The sequence below is a fragment of the Mus caroli genome, chromosome 18 (assembly GCF_900094665.2).
Source record: "Mus caroli chromosome 18, CAROLI_EIJ_v1.1, whole genome shotgun sequence".
NCBI classification, from domain to species: Eukaryota; Metazoa; Chordata; class Mammalia; order Rodentia; family Muridae; genus Mus; species Mus caroli.
This window is the reverse complement of record NC_034587.1, coordinates 60,559,071-60,581,515: the sequence shown is the minus strand read 5'-3', so window position 1 is coordinate 60,581,515 and position 22,445 is coordinate 60,559,071. Positions and strand designations below refer to the sequence as shown.

Here is a 22,445-nt window from a genome sequence, read left to right as displayed (position 1 = left end):
ATATAATTAAAACTAATAAATGTTTAAAAAGGAAAATAGAGGTCAAAATTCAAAATGGAAGTTGAACAAATAAATAGATAATTAGGGATATCTATCCACCCATGTATCTGCTATTAGGCTAGAGGCAATCTAATGGTAGTGAGGCCTGCCTGAGAGGGTACTTTGGGTCAGACTGGAAATTCTTCACAGAAAACATTTAAGATCTGAGTATTAAGATCTGAGTAGAAGACAGTTGGATGCCAGGAGATAGGATAGGTTGAATAGGAAGATTTCAACGAGGAAACTATGTAAACAGGTGAAAAGAATTGAAAAACTAACATATGTAGATAACTAGCTGGAAAGAAAGAGGTTAAGAATTGAAGCCAAGTAGCAGGGAAGATATATAATGATGGTCACTGAGACAACTCAAGGAACCATTGATGTCAAAGGCACCAAAGACTCACTGACGGGCTTAGCAGGGAACATGACTTGTATAACGTGTAAAGATGACCCTAGCAGCAGAGAGGACTGGAAGGTCAGAGTTCATCATAGACATGAGTACCAAAGCTGTCAAAGTGGATGGGCTGCACGACAGGATAGAAAGACATAAGAGAGGAGACCGACTAAAATCTCAGCTAGATTTGGGAGCAGTGAGGAAGCAGTAATGGCCACAGACCATGTGTAGGACTCCAACGTGAACAAATGGTGAATGGAAGGAAGTACAGTAGATGAACAACACAGCATCAAGAAAGCTGTTTGGTGTTAGAAAAGTTAGCTCCATTTTGAAAATGTTGTATATTAAGATAATCTGTTTATATGTGACCAATAAGCAAATGAGATGTTAATTGAACTACTGCTCAAATATTTATCGAACGTCTTCCATTTTCTCAGGTGTGTAAAAGGATCCACTTCCATGGCTAACAAGTAACCATGATCCAGTTCCTGTGACTTGTGTATCAGAGTTAATAGGAAGGAAATAAAGAACTAGATCATTATAGGTTTTGTAAACAAACTCAAAGTGTGGGTCAGGCAGTGACAGCAGTGGAGGGCTCCCTTCCAATTGGGAGGAAGAAGCATCATCACTAAGGTGTCAGCCAGACTTGTTAATCAACAAAACAAACACCGTGCAGCTGGAGGCAGAGGGTGGGCAGTGAAGGGTGAGCAGGGAACAGGTCCTGAGCCGACCTGTGAGCCAAGGAAGGAATTCAAATCCAAGTTTCCAACGGGATCATCTTTGGGATTTAAACAAGAGTGGCAAGATTCAATAGGCATTTAAAAAGATCACTCCGTGTAGAAGATACTTTGCTGGGAGACAGGCAGAGGTAACACCAGCAAAATGAAATCACTAGAAAGGACAGTGGTGTCGGCTAGGATGGTAACCATGGGTTCAAAGAGAAGTGGGAAAGTGGACATAGGCAATTGTTTTGAAGGCAGGGGAAACAATTAGGAGTGGATAACCCAGAGCGATGCTGAATATTCTGAATATGGGTAAGTGGCTGAATATAAGGAAGTTTAAAGATGACAGTGGGCCCAACCCCCAGCATGCTGACTTCTACGAAATAAGAACCTGGGGCTGGAAAGATGCACAGTGATTTAAAGCTCATTCTGTTCTTCCAGGTGATCCACAATTACCTGTAAGTTCAGCTCCAGGGGACTGGATGCCTATGTTAGCCTCTGGGGACAAGCATGCTCAAGTGTACATGTGCACATCTACCCTCACACACAAAGACCCATCGAAAATGAGAAACAGCACAAAAGAGGCCATGAAGGGACCAGAGAAGAACAAGAAACGCAGAATAACCACATCCTGCAAGTTAAAGGAAACTTTCCTGAGAAAACAGGCAGCAGGGCCCAGAGTGAGGAGCCCTTATCTCTCCTCTAAGTTGAATAATACTAAACACAGTGTCACCAATGATCGTATACTGGAATATTGGGCAGGGCAGGTAACAGAGCGTTAGAAGGAATGAATAGCCAATAAGGAAGTAAATGCTTGGTCGGCAAAAACAAAAACAAAAACAAAAAACAGTTTTTAAAAGGGTACATTAGGCTTAAAGAAGACATTGCCATTTTAAAAGTTGAAAAACAGATATGAGACTGAAACTCAGAAACACGGAAGAGAAGATATTTAATTATCTAGCAAACAACAGGGAGCAGGAAGATAGCATCTTTAGGAAAGTTACTGCACACAAACTATTTTGCAGGTCAACATGAAACATTTCAGATCTATGTGTGCACTACACTATCCTCACCTTTTCAGACAGCACCGGGACAAATTAGACTCCAATAAAGACTGCAGAAAAAGAACAGTAAACACCTAACAGCACCATTTACTAGCAAGAGCTATTACACAGTCTGCTTGGGTAAATCTATGAGAACTAAGCCAGGAAGATGACAAAGAAAGTTCTTATCGGTACAAACTTGAAGCCATTTACGTTGGTCATTGTATTTAGATACTATTTAACAATTATTCCTTCAAAACAAGTATCTGCATGCAATAGGAAGGAAATATTTTCCTCATTAATGCGTTAATAGGTTTGTTTGTCTTTTTTTTTTTTTTTACACTATTACAGGATACCTGACATAACTCAAGGGACGAAGGTTTTATTTTTGCCTCATGGTTGGCTGGATCCATTGATGTACATCTGAGAGAAGAAGGAATAAATACCTTAAGAGCAGAAGCTGTTAACAGCGCTGCTCACAGTGGTGGGACAAAAGCAGAAAGAGACAGAACGAGTAGGAGGTAGAGAACAAGATACAGACCAGTGACTACTACCTCCAAGTAGCTCTCATTTCCAACTTTTTAACACTTCCCAGTAACAGCATCAAATTATAAATCTATAACCAGAGTCCTCAGGATCCAAGCATTTACTAAAATACTTACCAGCTAACTAAAAGGGCACCAGTATGTAAATCAGTACACAGAAGACATTTCCTGTTCACCCTCTTCAATACTAAATGAAGTTTCTTAAACACAGGATGATTCAAAGGTCTCTTTTAAAGAAAGTATAACTTAAAACCAGGAAAGAGAAATCTCCAACGACCAAATTAGGCTGTGTACTACAATTTTGTGCAAATTTTAAATTCTTCCTTTCATGACAGCATTTTCACAGCATAAAATGTTTTTAAGGTGTTTTGTATTTTATTGAAAACAATGTAAACTAAAAATGAACATATGATTGAACAAAACTGTTAAACAATCTTGTGTTAAGTATTTATATTTACTAATATCATTAATATGCATAAGTAAAAATAATTCTAAATAGAAATGAGTTTTAGTGGAACCTATAGTACATGAATGGTTAGGTCCTCTTTATAAAAATGAATTTTTATGATAAATCAGAAATTTCAACTATGAATTTGATTCATGATTTCAGTAAATCTATTAGACACAACAGTCACAGAATAGCAACGAAATTCTGTAAAAAGTCTTGTCTCCTCCTTCTAAACTGTACTGTTGATAAAAGAAAAGATGTTCAAAATGCTAAAAAGACAGACCTATGGCAAGAAACTAGAGAACTCTGTAACTGTTTACAGGTAACTGAGCAAAGTAGTATCAAAAAAGGAAATCTTTCAGTTGGCAGAAATCTCTTCTCCAAAGAACCTAGAGTAATTGCACAACTAAGACGCACCTGCTCACTTCATCCACTTCCAAATCCTATCCAGAAACAGAGAAAATGCACAGGAAAAGTCAGCGCTGCATTCCCTTGGGACAGTGCTTAGCTAGCCTTGTCACACCGACCATGGGATCCTACTTATGGAGCTGTACCTCCTTTCACTCATAAGATGAAGCAAATATTCCAAGTTTAAAGACCTAAAATTATATCTCTATTCTGCATGTCAAAAGAAAATAAATTTCATTTCAGTTTGTATTTTAATTGTTTTAGAGACTATTTTGTTAGGCTGTAAACTAGTAAACCTCACAGATCGTTAAAATGGACAATTACTAACTAGGAAGGAGGGCACAGGAAGGGTAGGGTGCTAAGGAAGCAGAGGAGGAGCAATGGGAGGTATGACAATGAGAGCGCAGAAGAGGGGAGCCAAGCAGGAACAAGGATGGGCCAGGGAAATGGGGAGGGAGGAGAACCGCATGAGCAACTTTTCTTTAAGTACCATAACAAAACTTAATGCTGTGTGTGCTCACTTCAAAAAATTAAAATAGCCATTCCTAGATGACGAGGAAAAAAGTCAAGCAGTAAGGGGAAAGTTCTTTTAATACTGAACACAAAGATTAGGAATGGTGTAGCCATTTTTTACAAAGGTAAAGTAATAAATAATTATGTCTTTTTGCCATATGATTAAAAATCACTGGGGAAATGAAAGGCAGAACTCCAATGAGACACAACAATTTGAGACCAAGACCATCAGACACTGATAGATGTGTAAAACAGAACAGTTACAGTAGAAAACAATATGACAGGTCTTAAGAAATTAAAAATACAACAATGACAGCATGCTCCAATAACTCTAACCTAAGTGTAAAACTAAAAGAAGAGAAAAGGACCTAAAAGTTCTAAATGGAAAGATTTAGCCAGATATGTACATACTAGTATACACAGCAACATTATTCAAAATAGTCAAAAGGAGCTAAGTATCTATTACCAATAATGGTAGAGCCACACACTGGAGTACTGTTCTGCCTTAAACAGAAAGGGGATCATACAAGACGGATGAGTCTGAAAGGCATGATACTTAACGAAGTAAGACAACACTTATTTGATTCTACTTATACGAACTACTTGTATTAGATTAATATACAGAATACAGATGGTTTTCCTTCTGGTTCCAATTTATGAGAACCTGTTTATCCTCACTTAAAATACAGTCTGTGTCTAAGCCTTTGATAGTTAATATTTTATTACAGTTATTAATTTAATATGTGTGTGCGCACACATTATACAAGTATGGGGGTCAGAGGACCTCATGCTGTGGGAATCTGGCTCTCCCCTTCCACCACTAGAATCCCAGGAACTGAACTCAGGTTGGTCTTTGCCCACTGAGATATCTTGATAGAAAGATTCTCTACTTTTTGAGTATATGCAGCAAAATAAAAGGATTCTTACATATAGGTACTCTTTTGGTATTCATATTGCTGCGATCCTCAAGACTGAAACAAAAATAAATATAATAAACACATATCTAAAGTAGGTTAAAAGACTTGCTACTAAACGTATTATATACATATGTTATCAGCAGACATGCAAAAAAAATGCTAGGAAAACTATGGCCATCTTTATCCTGTTTGGTTTTTCCGCAAGCAGTGATTGTAATGTATTTCCATACATCTATTCCAGTCAGTTCACACAGTACAGTGACTTATAAGTCCCTGGGTGATATAACCTGCTTTTGTTTAAAACAGGCCAAAACTTCTGAATGGAAAGCTAAGCAAATCTTTCAAGAATAAATACAAGTTAAATACAGATTGAACGACATCTTCCTATGTTGATTTCCTTTTGATTCCTTTAAAATGGATTCAAACAGACTCAGAGTTTTCTTGTGTGTAACCCTCATAACACTGCTAACAATGCCTTCACCTCTGTGCATGATGCTGTGTCATGAGGTGAAAACACCCAGCGACCTCAGCATATTCTCTGAATAGAAACTACCTTTGTTCCTACATGGGTATAAAGCTATCTTACTCCTAGGCTGCTCACATGTCAACTTTTAATGTCCTCTGAATTTTAAAAACAAGCCAAACTGTTTACTTCAAAGTTGTTACCTTTTTGTTTGAATTTCATCTCAATTTGTAAAGCAGTTCTCTGGTTATTTTTTTTTTTCACCTTCTTTCTCTTAAGTCCACTCAGAATGATTTGATAACATGGCATTTTAATATACTCATCAAAATTAGAGGTTATATAACTTGTTTCACGTGTTATAACAGCCAACTGTTAAACAGATTCCGCTTGTGACATTTTTACTTGAATCTGTTGGTGATTACAGCTGATGAGAAACATTAATAAATCCAATAACATTTTCTACACGATTATTTTTAAATGTCAGTTATTGCTAATCAATAGACTTCTGTTCTCACTGATCAAATGGCTCACAACATGGTCACAATGACTGATTTTTAGATCTCTTCATAGGTCATATCCACAGAAAGCTTGATCCACACAGTGACTATCTCTGTGTCTTCACACTCCTCCCCCAAGGATAAGGTAACCTTACTAGTGGCAATAGCTCCATTTGTATTTCAAAAGCAAATGATTAACTGTGGTCTTTGGATTCCCAGTGTAGGGAAATGCCAGGACAGGGAAGTGGGAGTGGGTGGGTTGGTGAGCAGGGGAAGGAAGTGGGGAGGGGAGGGGGGTTTTCCGAGGGGAAATCTGGAATGGGGATAACGTTTGAAATATAAATAAAGAAAATATCTAATTAAAAGAACTCAAATTAACTTGCTTCTTAACACCACTAACATCTATTATTCAACCATAGCACAATGTTCACTCACATAATATCAACTCTAAGACAAGTTGCTTTATGACAGCTGTCAATTGGTCACTGGACCACAACATTACCTTTAGATATAAAATTCTTAGAGTTTGTGATTGCTGTGGTTAAATTGCAATAATTTATAAAAACAAAACAAAACCAAAAAACCAACATAATAGTAAAGATTACAATAGTGTTAAAATTCCAGCAAAATTGTTTCCAATAAACATACTATGATTTTAATTGGAAATTATATGCCAATAAAAGAATTCACACTGGCAAATGTGCTAAACCAATTCTCTAGAAGTGTTAGATGAAAGGCTCCTTTCAAAAAATGGAAATTGTTACAAAGCATCAATTGCTTAAAATACAATGCGCCTTTGCTGCTCATATTATCTTCTTCACTCATGATTTTATGGGGAAAGCATGACAAGAGTTAAAGAAAGAATATTTTTATCTTAGCATTTGAAGGGGCTTCAGATTTCAAAAGACCACATACATATGTGGTTGTTTTTATACAATAGCTCCTGCTGGATATGGTGGACATTTTTTCAAGGGGTAATTAAATGCAAATTAAAAGGTCTTTGATCTCCATATGACTGGCTGGTGAGAGAGTCACATCTTAAAATGTGTCCTGACAGGGTTTGCCTTCACCCTCTGAAACGAGCCTCAGCGGGAGCCCTGGCCAGCCGCTGACTCATGGGGCCAGCCCTTCCCAACAGTGAGCAAGGCTATTGGCTGGGAGTGGCAGATGGCTTCATTTGTTGTGTATCTTCACTTAAATGTAGGTGACTTCTACCCACAGAGGAGATTTCTGCACCTGCCACTTCTACTTCAAAAAGCATCAACTCTAGTTCAGAAAGAATGTGAAGAGGAAAAGAAATATCTGTTAAGTTGGCTGTGCCACTGAATAAAATGTTCTAATAGGCTGAGGTCACTTTGTTTATGATTATCAATGCTTTCCAACTAGTTTTCCCATATCCTACTCCTTAATTTTCTTTAAAATTAAGCTCATATTTGATTTAAAGTAGTCTTGAAAAGTATAAAGCATATTTATAAATGTGAATGTTTCTTTACTGCCTTAATGAATTAGTATAAATAGAGTCAAATGCAAATATCTGAAAATCTAATAGAACTGAAGTAATAATATCATTATAAAATGATTCCTTAGTTTTCTATCTCAAGCCAAATTTTCTTAAACTGATATTTAAAACTGACCCTGTACAGAACCCTAAGATGACCTGGTTTCACATGGCCTTAGTAGTATAACCTTCAAAATCAGAAAAACTCAAGTTTTAATTTCAAGTCTGTTTGTTTCCTTATGAGTAGACAATCAATAAGTATTCACAAAGATAATCAAAGCAAAGATAGTCATCAGTATTAGTTTCATATACAGTTCAGATATGGATAATTTCCTGATAGACCCTGCACCTCATACGCAGATCCTGACATCAACTGAGATAACTTTAGAAACCCACAAGATGATTGATTATTGCTGTTGGTTGCTAATTAAAATGAAATCATCTCTACCAGAACCCAAAGTATATCAATAATAATTTTTAAACTTTTCATATGCATGTAGCTTAGGCACAAGAGCACGAGTGTAAAATCCACTAACTTCCACCTATATTGTTCATAAAGAAACAACATATTCTGAAATCACTAAGTATTTGGAACATTTTATGGGAATATTGTTATGAAAAAAATCGATCTTTGAATTGATTAGCATTACAAACGAGTGGCTTTATATGGTATGAAAGGCCACAACTGAGAGATTTGAAGGCCGATGATGAAGTAGAATAGCTTCCTACCTATGAGGGCCAGGTTTTTATTAACTGGACACAACATAGGTTTGGTGATCATATTCTCAGAACATATAATGGTAGAAGGAATAGCTCATATAATGAACAGGAAAAAAAGATTTCCAACCCAAGTATTCAACAAAAAAAAGATACAAACCATAAAGGATGTGTACCAAATCCTTTTTCTAATTCAAGAAGACAAGTCATGTAACAACTTGCAGTTAGGCAATTGCTATAGATAAGCTTCTTTAGTTACGTGATTTAATATCAGAATTATAGTAGCCAGAAAAAAATAAGCAATAGCTCTTTAATACTTGACTGATCATCAAGTGGTAGCCTGGCTGGTTCTGGACTATGTTCTAAAGAGTATCACTGACAAGTTGGAGTAGTTTCAAACAGCAGAGGAAGAGGTCTGGAAACTGGTCATCTAGACTACCACTGAAGGACAAAAGAAGAACTAGATGAGAATCTCACCTCTGGAGGTTCAAAACTTGTGGATAATCAAAATTATCTGTTAAATAAAATGAAAAACCATATACAGGGAATTAACTAAACCAGGCTTATCATCAAGAGTTTTACTCTGTTGACCTTAACAGTAAACTCTACTTTAAAGTAATAATTAATAGAGTAAATAAAATCAGCTTCTTGCAAATGACCATGATGACCTGAGTGAGAATGAAGTCTCATTCCTCATGACCCCTCAATATGGCAGCTTCGCCAAAGCCACTCTCTCTGTTACAGGCCTGGACAGGGGTTTGAATAATTGTTACCATTTGTTTGTGATTACAAATCTAAATTAAGGGGAAAAATTTTATGCCTGATAACTGGCTTTCATTGAAAAATAAAATCATGATTCAACACGACTGGCAAATTTCATGACCTTCTCGTGTGTTCAGAGTCACTAAGAGGTGCCAAGGAAGGCTCTTCAAAACCAAGGTTCACTTGAAAACCTCTTTCTCCCCTTTACTATGGCTTGCCCAGGAGAAGTATTACTCATGGTGTGACATGAAGCCTGTGAGTTATAGACACTGTTGTCATTCCTTTCATGAATTACGACTCTTGGTCATATGGGCTTGATATCAATTACAAGGGTGCGTCACCTAACACTCAATACAATACAATACAATACAATACAATACAATACAATACAATACAATAGCAAGCGCACCTGACACAGTGCAGTTCCTTCTCTGAGGCATTTCACAGCTCACAGAGGACGAAACTTAAGTTCATCTTGAAGATTATTCACTCACAGGGAAAGAGCCTTTATCCCTTGAAATAGTTCTCCTACAATCTTACCCAATTAACAATTTCTGTGGTTACCCAAAGCTAAACAGAAGTTGAATAAGCAATTAAACATGCAAGTTAATCATGTTTATGTTTTGGTGTGCATATTTGTATAGTTTCATATTTACATAAAAATATCTCCTGTATTGAATCTGTGTTTATAAAATAGGAAGACTTTTTTTTAAAAAAATTAAAATATTTCCCATGCTATATAAAAAAGGTAAACTAAGATTAAAATGAAAAATTAAAGCTGCTGTATCATATAAAAAGAAAATATATGATAAATAAATATATGTTTCCTTTTTCTGTTGTAAAGTTAATGATCTAGTTTCAGGCAAATTCCTTCCAATCAAAAGTCTACAATCTAGAGGCATGCATCCTATATTCAAATCTTCATTTCACCATTGCCTATCAGTGAGCCGCTATTCACTTCCTACTTCTGTCAAATAAAGTGGTAATGAAGATGTGTCACATGGGTTGTTATAAGGTTTTTAAAAAGCCTAGACCATAGTCTGATGCATGTTAGGTCTTAAGAGAATCCAGTCGACTGTGGTGTTATTAAGTTCCCATTGTTAAATGTGTCAGTGTATGTGAGTTTCCTACAATTGCACTAATTATATATAAGAATTACATACAAATATCCTATATGTGTATACTTAAAAAATAACAGTGCCAGGCTGGAGAGATGGCTCAGCGGTTAAGAGCACTGACTGCTCTTCCAAAGGTCCTGAGTTCAAATCCCAGCAACCACATGATGGCTCACAACCATCCATAATGAGATCTGGTGCCCTCTTCTGGAGTGTCTGAAGACAGCTACTGTGTACTTACATACAATAAATAAATAAATAAATAAATAAATAAATAAATCTTAAAAAAAAATAACAGTGCCTATCAGAATGAGGTTGGGTCTGTTTAGAAAATATTAAGAAAAATATGATGCCAAGGCAACTGTTGTTTAAAATAATTCATGCTACAGCACCTCTGATGCTTTGTAATATTTAATTCACTTGAATGTACAAACACATTCTTGGGAAAATATATCAACATTAAGTAGATTACTCATTATAGTAGCCTAAAATTTGTTCACTGAGAAATTAAACATTGAAATGTCATTTAATGACATCATTTATCCTGGCCCACCTTCATATATTCTACTTTCCTCAAGGAAACACTCTCAGGCTAGTCTTTTAGTCAAATAAACTGAAGCATCTGCATGTGTTGACTGCATCCTTCAGCAGACAGAAGAAAGCAAGTTTTCTTAGTGTCCATAAGTTACATACTCACAGATGTACCTTGGTATCTCCTCCTGAGGGCCATATATTTATCGGACTTTCTGTAAGAGCTGCAATACTTCCTGGGGCAGCCCATTTCCACACCTCTTCCCTCTACACAAACCACCTTGCTTCCTCTGCAGTAGGCTTCCAATCCTCACATTACACATGGCTATCCTGCTAACCTCTGACTCCAAGAAATTAACAAGAGACTTCATTCCCTTGACAGGGCCACATCCAATGGTTAACATGAAACAGTTACCATGGCAAAGTCTGGGAATGCACAGAGTGGAGGAGAAGAGGCAGCAACCAAACACAGACTCACAGCTTGTCATGAAAGCAGAACTGTCATCTCTACCAACAATAAACCTGGAAAGTCCCTGCAGTCCACGTTTGCAGGAGGGCGCTTGGAAACAGACTTCTTTGCACCTCAGAACCCACAACAGCTGCTCAACCTTCCGCACATGTCAGGATTTCAGCTACAATCCCCCCAGTCTTCAGCTATCCTTTCCTGTCCCTTTTCCCCCAATAAAATCCTGCACATCTCATGCTAATCCTAATGTTGCAAACATCTTTTCCAAGAGAAGATATACTTTTAATAAAAATCAAATCAACTGTGATTAGTTTCATGCAGCTAGCTATCTTCTAATATCTGCCTCCAGTCTCTTTCTTTACAATACAGAAAAGTTGTCAAGAAATAGCCCAAAATCCCCCACCAGTTTGTTACAAAAACTTTTTGGGTCACTAAAGAACAATTAAGATGAAGGGGTTGGGGGTAGAGAAAAGATGCATATATCACATAAGAAAAGTAAAGCTAGAGTAAATGTATATGAGTCTATACATTTACAAATCATATAGTATGTAATGAGTGCTACTTCAAATAAAGAAAAATTCCAGGTTCATTAATTCAATCATTTAGTTATTAAACAATTTATCAAGGAGGTGTCACATATCTAGGCATTGACTCATGCTCGAAATGCAAAAAGCTTAAAAATCACATAGCGCTGAATGTCTCTCAAAGGCAAGTGAAATGCTTAAATATAAAAGTCCATGATACTATTCTGCGAGAGTACAGAAAACAGTGGGAAAGCCTATGTAGCCGACCCAGAAGGACTCACAAAGATGGCCATGTGGCAGGAAGGATTTGTAAGGCATCTTGGAACATCACCCCTACCTATATGAGACGGCTGAGGCAGAGAGACTCATGCAGAGTGAACGCTGGTTACTCTCGGGGAACTCAGCTAAGTACTGTAGTAGCTATGGGTATGGGGATAAGTCAACTCCTTGAAGGGCTCTCCATATCTCAGAAAAGTCTTCGGAATATCTGTTAGCCCTGGTGGGCAGCCCTTACCAGTAATTAACAAAAGTGACAAGGAATGCACAGGCGCTGAAACTCTCCAAGTAAGACAGACCTGAGGTGGATGTGGGCAAGGTAAGGAGCAGGGGAGAAAGCTATAGAACAGAACAATACAAATAATATTTTTTTAAAAAAAGCATCTAGGCCTAGGATATTTCTAGGAAATGAGATAATTAGGCAAACAGTTTATAAAAATTAGTACAAACTAGAGGTGGACACTGTTGGACATAACTAATTATGCCAGTAATGATGCCCTCAGCATAGTAAAAATGTAAAGGACAATAAGCTTTAGGAAGGAATAGCAAGCAGCTTGTTTTGGACGAGGCTTTAGGTAGTAGGCTTGGATTAAGCATCTATGGGACATGCAGGCGAGAAGAGTTCAGCTGAGGCATCCCAGAGGCTGCAGATGCAGACGTGATGCAGCTGATAGCTAAAACAAAAAATTAAATAAACTTCAAAACAGGGATATGTGGGAAAGGTAATGTTGACTTCACATAACAGCATACAACATGCTGTGAGTCTTCTCAGAAACTGTCAAATACCATATTTAGAAATACTGTGTTTATCCACTAATGCACAGCTGAAGGCGATCGAACATTAAAATATAAATATTCTAATTTGTATTCTCTTACTCAGATGAAGAGTAAAGTAAGGAAAGGAAAATGAGAACTACGGCGTCCCAGCTTCTGTTAATATCTGTTCTCAGAAACTGCATGGTGAGCACAGGAGCCAGAACATGGGAGACTTCACAGGAAAGGTCTAAGCTAAAAGAATGGGTAGTGGCAGCTTACTGCGATTTAGTGATTTATGACTCACTTCTCATCGAAGAAAGTTGTCTTTGTCACAAAGTGAACATTCCAGAAATCCACAGCCAACCAAAATGCAGAGCTGGGGAACCCAGTCTCAACAGATACATCTACAAAACACTCCCTGACCTAAGGCTTAGGAAACATGGCGGAAAGACTGACAGGAATAGGGAGCTTGTTCTGAGATTGGGTTTCCTAGTAATGGTAGAGGCTACACCTAGAAAGTCTCACCAACAGGACTGCTGAAACATGAGATGAACAAGGGGAACACCAACAGATAACACATGCCAAAGTGGATGGGGTAGGGCAGGCAGGCCACGAGTCTTCAACACTGCACAAAGTATGACGGACAACTAAGGAATGCTCAAAGTGGGAGGAATAGTCCTCTCCAGGGCACTGACTATCCAATACCTCACCATCAGCCTTGAAAACACACATCCAAGTAACCTTATACAGATGAGCGGGCTATACTTAGGGATACATATGTGTAGACATGCACATATATACCCCTAATAAATAGTAATGAAAGGAAGCCATCAATTTGAAAGAGAGAACAAAGAGAGCATAGGAGAGGGAGTGTAGAGCGGGAGGCAAGAGAAGGAGATGATGCAATTATATGATAATCTCTAAAGGAACAGGAAAAATCACGAAGCAAAATTAATTTAAGAAATAAAAGAGCAGACAGTGTTTTAAAAGAGTTATATAGATCTAGTACTCCTGACACTCCTTTTCCACTGTCAATTATAAGTTTAAAAATGAGAAAGGCAAAGGACACAGGAATAACTCTTGCTACTTACAGAGACTCTCTTTTGGTGTTAGGAAAGTAATGTTGATCACTGAATAACTAATGTTCCTCTTTTTTCCCCCCAATGCAGCTTATCTGGACTTTAACATGGCAAATTTCCCATCTTTTAATCAGAAAAAAAAAAAATGTAAGAATATGTTATGAATAGACCCTTTAGTAAGCAGTAAAATGAGCAAATCAATATTTAGTCTCGGACCAGACATTCTTTTCAGCTTTATCTTAACAGACATGTTGAGACTTTAATACATGAATATTTGTTAAGGTGTCAGTTTTATAGTGATGACTTCAGAAAACCAGGCAGAACAATGAGCTTTCTGTTTAACACATAAGTAATAAAAAAAGGCAGTGGCAACAAAAAATGTTTCTATTTGCAATCTTATAAGAGTAGTTCTAAATAATGTTGGAAATTTTAAAGAAGAAATAAGTGGGTTTTTTTTTTTTTCTTTTCCCAAAGGAGACAGTATTTTGGCCTACCTTTAATTTTCTTATGGTGCTGGAGGCTAGACCTGAAGCTTTAAGCATGCTGGGCTACATAACCAGCCTCTGTTGCTCTCCATTCACTTCACAATGAGACAGGATACACACCATACTGCTCATTGGGGCCCATAAGCATACACCTAGTCTGTGGTATCATTTCACATGGAAGGGATGGAGGGAGGGAGGGGGAGGGAGGAGGGAGAGCTTCCTAAATCAATCATTCACTGAGAATGTGAGACAGTACAGGTTAATAATTCTCAATCATGTGGGGCTCATGTTAGGTTCTAGGACTATTAGCTGTCAAGTACAAGACTCAAAAATGCTCTGCAAGCTTATTTCCCCATTTATGTATAAGGACAATACTAGTATCTATTACAAAATGATTTTGTAAGATTCAGGCACACAATTCTTGATCCATAAAGAGTTTTAGCATTTTAATTTATCCTACTGTTCTATACCCCTTTTCTGTAGCATGCCTCATCTTATACACTGTATGTTTAATTATTATTTTTATTGTCTGTTGTCCCCTACTAAGTCCCATGAAGAAATGTATTGCTGTCTAGTTTTTCAGTGACTTGTTCTAAAGAACAATACTATATACACAACACACACACACACACTAACTTAGTTAGACTTCTATATACTATTCAAAGTAAAATATATAGAAATACTACTTTTGCTCATGACTAAATGTTTCCATGGAATCAAACTAAGAGACTCTGACGGGGAGGGATTTGATGGAGACATTCCATTTATTGCTGAGTATTCCAAGGTCTCTCACGCTGCATAATGTTTGGCTGTGGGTCATCTGCTGCAGGAGGGAGCTTCTCTCATGATAGGTGGCTGAACACGACCCTGATCTATGAGTATAGCAGGCTATCATTAGGGAATCATTGGAATACTACATTTTTTCTTTTTTTTAAGACCAGTATTATTATGGTTTTATATGACATAATTGTACTAATAGGGGCAAGCTCATTAAAAACTGACCTCTAAAAATTTTTTTTAAATGAAGCAGGATTGATTCTTAAGTGGGCATTCGGTGTGACTAACTTTTCCTTTATATAGGTATCTTCATGATACAATATATATACACACACATAGCATCCTAATTGAGGTTGGAGCACACAGGCATTGCTCTGCAGATCTGAGGTTGGATCTTCCAAGTGTTACTACCTTTCATACAGTTTTCAAAATTTTCAAACTAAAAGGAATTTTAGAAGGGCTTTACTCATAACCACATTTGTCTCTCTAAGAAAATCACTGTATTTGTCTCTAATGCCTTGTCTCCTACTTAATATAATAAGGACAAACTGAACATCTCATAGGGAAAGGAGTCAAAGGTCACCAGCATTCTCAGAGCAGTGATGTAGCAGTTGTCAGAGCTCAGGAAACCTCATGGAGGAGAAGATGGAAAGAGTGCATGAGCCAGCGGGGGTGGAGGACATCAAGAAAAGAAGGCTCTCTCAATCAACAGGAGGAAGGCTTACATGAATAATAAATTAATAAAACCACAATGCCAAAAACAAAACATTATTTACAATACAGACTACATAGTATACCTATATAGGTTGCAATGCTAACGAAAGTATATAGGACAATAACCTTAATAATATTATTGGTTAAAACAAAAGATCTTCAATATATAGAATATTGGTAGCCTTGAGGTAAGTTCATCAAGAAAGCATATTTCCCATGTATACTATATGATATAAAATTAATGTAAATATAAGCTTTAATATTTTGTACATAAAAATGTCGGTACACCCAAATAAACGTGATATGTAATTTAAGCCACATAGTTAAGACTGTGATGACCGCTAAGACGGAATAGTAAGTGAATCTGAGAATGTTCACAAGCACACAGGCATTGCTCTGCAGTGCTGATCAATGGGTATTGGCTTTAAAAAGAAAGACAGAAATAGCAGCGGCATATTGTTTAAATGACATGGCGAAGGTTTAAATCGTCTCCACCAAGACTCAATTTTTTTTTCTCCCAGTTTTTCCAGCTGTTCTCTTCCAATTAAGTACTCTTCATTTCAAATACACTTAATTAGTTCCATTGATCACACCCCACACTTAGGCGGCTTTCCCGTGCTTCCTCACCTCTGTGAGGCAAACACTAACAAAAGCCACTAGGTTCAGCTTTAAATGTCCTAAAACAACATTCGTACCTCATCCATTCTCAGCCAAAATTATCATTTCAGAGACAACTGTCCTGCTTTTAGCAAAATAGGAAATTATATTTTGCATTTCAACTGATAAATGGTCAAATTACTCCTAAGAATAACTCTCAGATACATACAACAAAAATAAAATTAAATAGCTACCCACATTAACCTAAATACATCAAATTATATCATTACATAATTTCTAGGGAGTTCATGAGAACATATTATTAGCAATTCCTTTAAAATAAGCAAAAATATTCATTGAGCTTTATTTCACAGGTATTGGACAGCCTTTGTTTTTGCAGTGCTGTGACTCAACAATGCTGCTCATCCCAAAATGAGACTGTGCTCAAAACGGGTTTTTCTCGATGCATCTACCATATTTTTCATAATGCAATTTATATAGGATTCCAGTCAATAAAAAGAAATATGGTTTTCTTCTAAACTGTCACAAAAATCTATACCACAGCTTAATCAAGTCACGCAGTCTAAAGGCAGCCTGAACAATCACCAGACGGTAGCATGCTCGCTGCTCTGACAACATGTTAACGAAGGCTTTTTTGGTTATTTAAAGTCTCTGGATATTGAACAATCTTGCTTCTAGTACCCATGGTGTGAAGCAAATAAATCAACTGACAAATGCCATTCGTCACACATGTTTAGCCAAATTAAACAGATTAAAATACATGGTAGGCAGCACAAATTAATTCTCCAAATGAGACTTACATTAAAGCTGAATTAAACTTGTAAGAATATAGTCAAAAGCTTTGATACAACCTCATGAGTTTGTAATTGTGTGCTCTAAATTGTTAATTAATTTCTTATTTGAGGGCGCACAATGATCTTTATTGAAGAATATTCACGGATCTCTTCTACGACTGAAAAGTTCTCCTTTGCAAGAAATGAAACAACTACGATTTACAAGGGAGGTCTTTAGCTTTCTAGGTATTTAAGATAGAACATATCCAGAGCACTGTTTTTAAAAATCAATAAAAAGGAGCTAAAAAGTATCTCCCTACTTAAAAAGCATCTGCAAATGAATGGTTCTCTTTAGCTGCTATTGAAAGGAACTGTATTCTTTAATGCTAAATGGTTTCTGAAAATTTGGAGGTTCCTAACAGCATTTATATTTAAATCAGATGATATTTTTACCAGAAGACTTACATGTTAAAAACAATTAATCCAATTCCAAGTGTGTATGATCCAGACGATTATACACACATTGGTAACATTATAGACTAAGCAGGCTCTAATTATATATTTAGAAATATATATATACATATATCCCCACATATATGCATGTATGTTTGTATCCATGTTTATATGTATCAGAGAAGAAGCAGCCATGAATTTGAAAGAGAGCAAGTAGGAGACATTGGAGGGAAGAAAACAAAAGGGGGAAATGTTACAATTATAATTTCAAAGAATAAAAAATCTGTATTAAAAAGTAACAAGGAAACACCATCATTTCATATCATGGGAAAATCTGTTGCTCTCCTATTTAGGCAAAATGTATTCAAAACCACTGCCCAAGGGTACAGCTCTAAAACATAAGCTCTTCAGCTACCGGAGGAAAACACTGAGTTCTCTCAACTTCTTCCCAGTGAACGGCATTCAGGTGGCAAGAGTAACAGACCTGCTACATATTGCTATGACAGAAGTAACATCCTACATTCAATTTATTTTATCAAAGAATTTACTGATATTTTCTGGTCACATTTTTTTAAATTTTTGGTTATTACTCACTTTAATAATAATTAGAGATTTTAGTCATATTTTCAACTACTTTTATGCATTTGCAAACAAACAACCAAAACAAAAAAAGACCACCAAAAAAAAAAATCACACTTTAATTTCAATAGAATTATCCAGTCTGTTTTTATCTTCAATGTAATCAAAGAAATTGAGCACAATGAGTGTGGAGAGTCAGCAATTAAAATTAGTCAAAATGAAGGGCCCAAGTAAGGATGCCTCAGTACTACTTGGGAGGGAGAAGAAAGCAACCACAAGGGGGAGGAAGGGACATGGGAAGGAAAAGGGATGGGGGTGGGGAAGAGAGGGGAACATGATTGGGTGCTGGGTGGGGGAAAAGGACTAAAATTCTTGAGGGCCAGTAGAAAGAATGGAAACATGCAACCTCAGGAGGAAGGAGGTTGGGGAACACTCCAGAATGTACCAGAGACCTGGAGGTGAGACTCTCAGGACTCAAAGGGAGGGACCTTAGATGAGATGCCCTACATTGGGGAGAGGGAACTTATAGAGCAGAATGACAGAGCATCAAATGAGTGATGTGGTTGCCATCCCACATTCAAAACATTGACCCATAATTGTTCTGAAAGAACTGCAGAGATGGAAATGGAGAGAAGCCCGAGGACAAGAAGGTCCAGTGACAGGCCCAAAGTGGAATCCAGCTCAAGGGGAGGCCCCAAGGCCTGACACTATTACTGAGGCTATGGAGCACTTACAAAAAGGGACCTACCATGACTGCCTTCTGAAAGACCCAACAAGCATCTGAAAGAGTCAGATGCAGATATTTGCACCCAAACAGTGGACATAAGCTGCTGATCCCTGTGGTTGAATTAGGGGGAAGAGGAGAGTGACCCTGTAGGAGGACCAGCAGTCTCAATTAACCTGGACCCTGGGGATCTCTCAGATACTAGAACACCAACCAGGCAGCATACACCATCTGATATGAGGCCCCCAACACATATACAGCAGAGGACTGCTGGGTCTGGGTTTAGTCAGAGAAGATGCACCTAACCCTCAAGAGACTGGAGGCTCCGGGAGTTTAGAAATCTGGTGGGGTGTGGGAACATCCTCGTGGAGACAGGGGAGCTAGGAAGAGGTATGGGATGTGGAACAGTTGGAGGGTGGACTGGGAGGGGAATAAAATTAGGAGTTTAAAATAAATAAATAAATAAATAAATAAATAAATAAATAAATAAATAAATAAATAAATAAATATTCCTACCTTCCTTTCCTCACAAGACACAACCCCAACCAATAAACAACTTAGAAAACAAACCGCTGCTGTGAGCTCCAGCATGCTCCTTCTCTGCCCAGGCTTACCTGCAGTGATGTCATCATCCACCAGGTCATGCTCTTCTTCCTGGACTTTGGCTTCTGGGCCCGAGGCATCTGGAGCAGCTGCCATAGTCTGCATGGCTTCCGCCGTGACACCAGCTAAAAAGATAAGAGTGACAAGATGTCACTTTACAAAATGAAAGAGATGAGGGCGACCTGTAAAGCTTTCACTTACTCAAAAGGTGGCATCCGACATGTGCATAATAATAAATAGATAAAGGAATAAAGCATTCATTTCTGCTGCTTATTAATATGGGTGGGTGTGCATAGGTAGATCCTGTGTTTAGTTTTAATCAACACCCAAGAAAATCAGATACAAAATGCTGTTATAAATTAACATTTTGATTTGGTTTCTTTCACCAACACTTTTGCGACACTTACATTTCCTGATTTAGACAGACTAATGCAGCAACCAGACAAACAATGTAAAGTAAGGACTAACTGAAAGGTTACTCTCTTCTATGTTATTATGTCCATACTTGGGGACGGCAAGCAGGAGAAGACGGAGGAGGAGTGTGCTTGCAGACATGCATTGCCTCCAAAGAAAAACATTTCCTGCTATGAAAGAATCAGGGATGGGGACATAATTATCATACTGAACACTGTCCATTCTGCTAGTTCACACGGATGTCTTTTTCCTCCATGACCTTATCTCTCTAAAGATATATTTTGGTGTTAATATACATTTATCATATTATTTCTAAGGGAGCAATGGAAAGTAGACTTTATAGTGTTTTTATATGATTATCATCAATCCATCATGGTTACTATAGAAGTGGAAATTTCTCATCAAGTTTTTAGAAGAAGTATGTTAATATTTGCTTAAATAGCAGCCATCTAAATGTTTTCAAACTGAATGCTATAGATACCGAGGGATTTCTTTTCTGTTCTGGGGTGCATGGCCTTATACAATTTCCCAGGCTTACCAAAAGCACCCAGAGAGAAAGATCCTTAACTTATTCACCACTATGAGTGATGTCAAGCTGAACCCATAACTAGGTGACCACAAACCTAAAGATTGGCTATGGAAAGCAGAATACCATTGTGGTAGCATCAGTTAATCAGAGCTGCTTTGCAGTGTGGCAAAGAAGGGAAGAGGCAAAGGAGATGAATAACTAAAGGAAAGAAAAAGGCAGCAATAATACCAAAAAACGGTCCCCAGGGAACAGAAAATGATGGTGTTACCACTCTATAAAGTATATTTCTTGATGAATTCAAAAGATCAATTTTAGCATGAAGGAAGGATTTATTAGAAAACTATTAATTACTTAATCAACACTATCCACCTGAGAAATAAACTCAAAGAGAGGGGAATAAAAAGGAAAAAAAAAAAAACCACATTCCTAAAAGGACACATTGTTCAAATGATTCCAAAAAAAAATCAAAAATCATTTTTTCATATAACTGAATTAAAATATAACCTTTGAAGTCTCATTCTCATGTTTTGCTAACAGCCAGTAATTGTGAAAACCATCAGAGAGGCTGGAATGAAGATGTCAAAAAGAGCAGTCTGGATAGCGATGCTCGCTAGCACTTTCCTTTCCTACGAAATGAGGAGATTCAGTGACAGTTAAGGTAGTGGATGAGAAGGAAGCCATTTACACTCATCCTACTTAACCAGCGAGGCAAAGTGCTCAACGTAATGACGCTGCTAAGTTCTCTACCCTCTGGCCTGACACCCCACATCATTTCATCACAAGGTTTGCTAGGAAGCAAGTTCTTGGGACAAGGAGGGGAGTATTACAGAACAGCACAGCACAGCCATGAAGACTCACACTCATACAACACAGTGTGAATGCTGTCAAGCCTTCCATGGAGTCCAGAGCTATACAAGGCATTCATTCCACTGAAGACATTCAGGATTGTACGCAGAATTTACAGAGCAAACACATCCATCTCAATGGAACTGAGGTCAAAAGACTAAAACCTTACATTGGCTCTTTGATAGATGTGTTTCAGAAAAAGAGGTTATAAAACTTGGAATAAAAACCAAACACTATGAACTAAGATATTTCATGAATATAATGTGAAATATCCTTAATGAAATATAAACAAATGTGGGTTAAGCATAATGGTGAATGCCTTTAATCACAGTTCTCACGAAACAGATAGATGTCTGTGACTTGGAGGCTATGTTGATCTACATAGGTTGAAGTACACAGAAAGTTCAAGACCCGCCAAGCTACATAGTAAGAAACCCTGTCTAAAAAGGGGGAAGGGAGAGGAAGAAAGGGAAATTAGTTGATAAATTAAACAAGTAAGTCTGCAATATATAGAAAGGTTTATAAAATGTGGCCAAGAAGAATTACCTCAGGGATACAAATCTGGCTGAGGTTAAAAGCCAAACAGTACAATCCAAAGAGTGAGCTAAACAAAATCAAGCGATCATAGGAATTATTTGAAAAAAGTTGACACTTCTATAAAGATGAATTTTTTTAAAACTATAGGAAAATCAGAAATTGGGGGGAATTTGTTCAACTTGTAAGATGTCTAGGAAAACCTGCAGCTAACATTTATATTTAACAGAGAAAATTCAATCCCCATCACTCTACAATCGGGAATACGGGAAGATTATACTCTGGCCATATTTATCAATGTAAAAATATAAGAAAACTCTATGAAGTATCAAAACAAGATAAAATGCATGCACTTTGAAAAGAACAATGCAGGCCAGGCAGTGGTGGCACACGCCTTTAATCCCAGCACTTGGGAGGCAGAGGCAGGTGGATTTCTGAGTTTGAGGATAGCCTGGTCTCCAGAGTGAGTTGCAGGACAGCCAGGGCTACACAGAGAAACCCTGTGTAGAACAAAAAAACCAAAAACAGAAAGAAAGAAAGAAAGAAAGAAAGAAAGAAAGAAAGAAAGAAAGAAAGAAAGAGAGAGAGAGAGAGAGGGAGAGAGAGAGGGAGAGAGGGAGGGAGGGAGCGAGGGAGGGGGGATGGAGGGAGGGAGGAAGGAAGGAAGGAAGGAAGGAAGGAAG

General features: G+C 37.5%; 1 protein-coding gene across 2 annotated transcripts in view; it reads right to left on the bottom strand.

The window, feature by feature from the left end:
• The window catches only part of Wdr7 (WD repeat domain 7), a 272,657-nt gene that overhangs the window by 135,230 nt on the left and 114,982 nt on the right, over positions 1-22,445 (bottom strand). For both annotated transcript variants that reach the window (XM_029471767.1, XM_021150163.2), the window contains one exon: positions 19,451-19,564. In XM_029471767.1, coding sequence (XP_029327627.1) covers positions 19,451-19,564 — 114 coding nt within the window. The remainder of the gene's footprint in view (positions 1-19,450; positions 19,565-22,445) is intronic.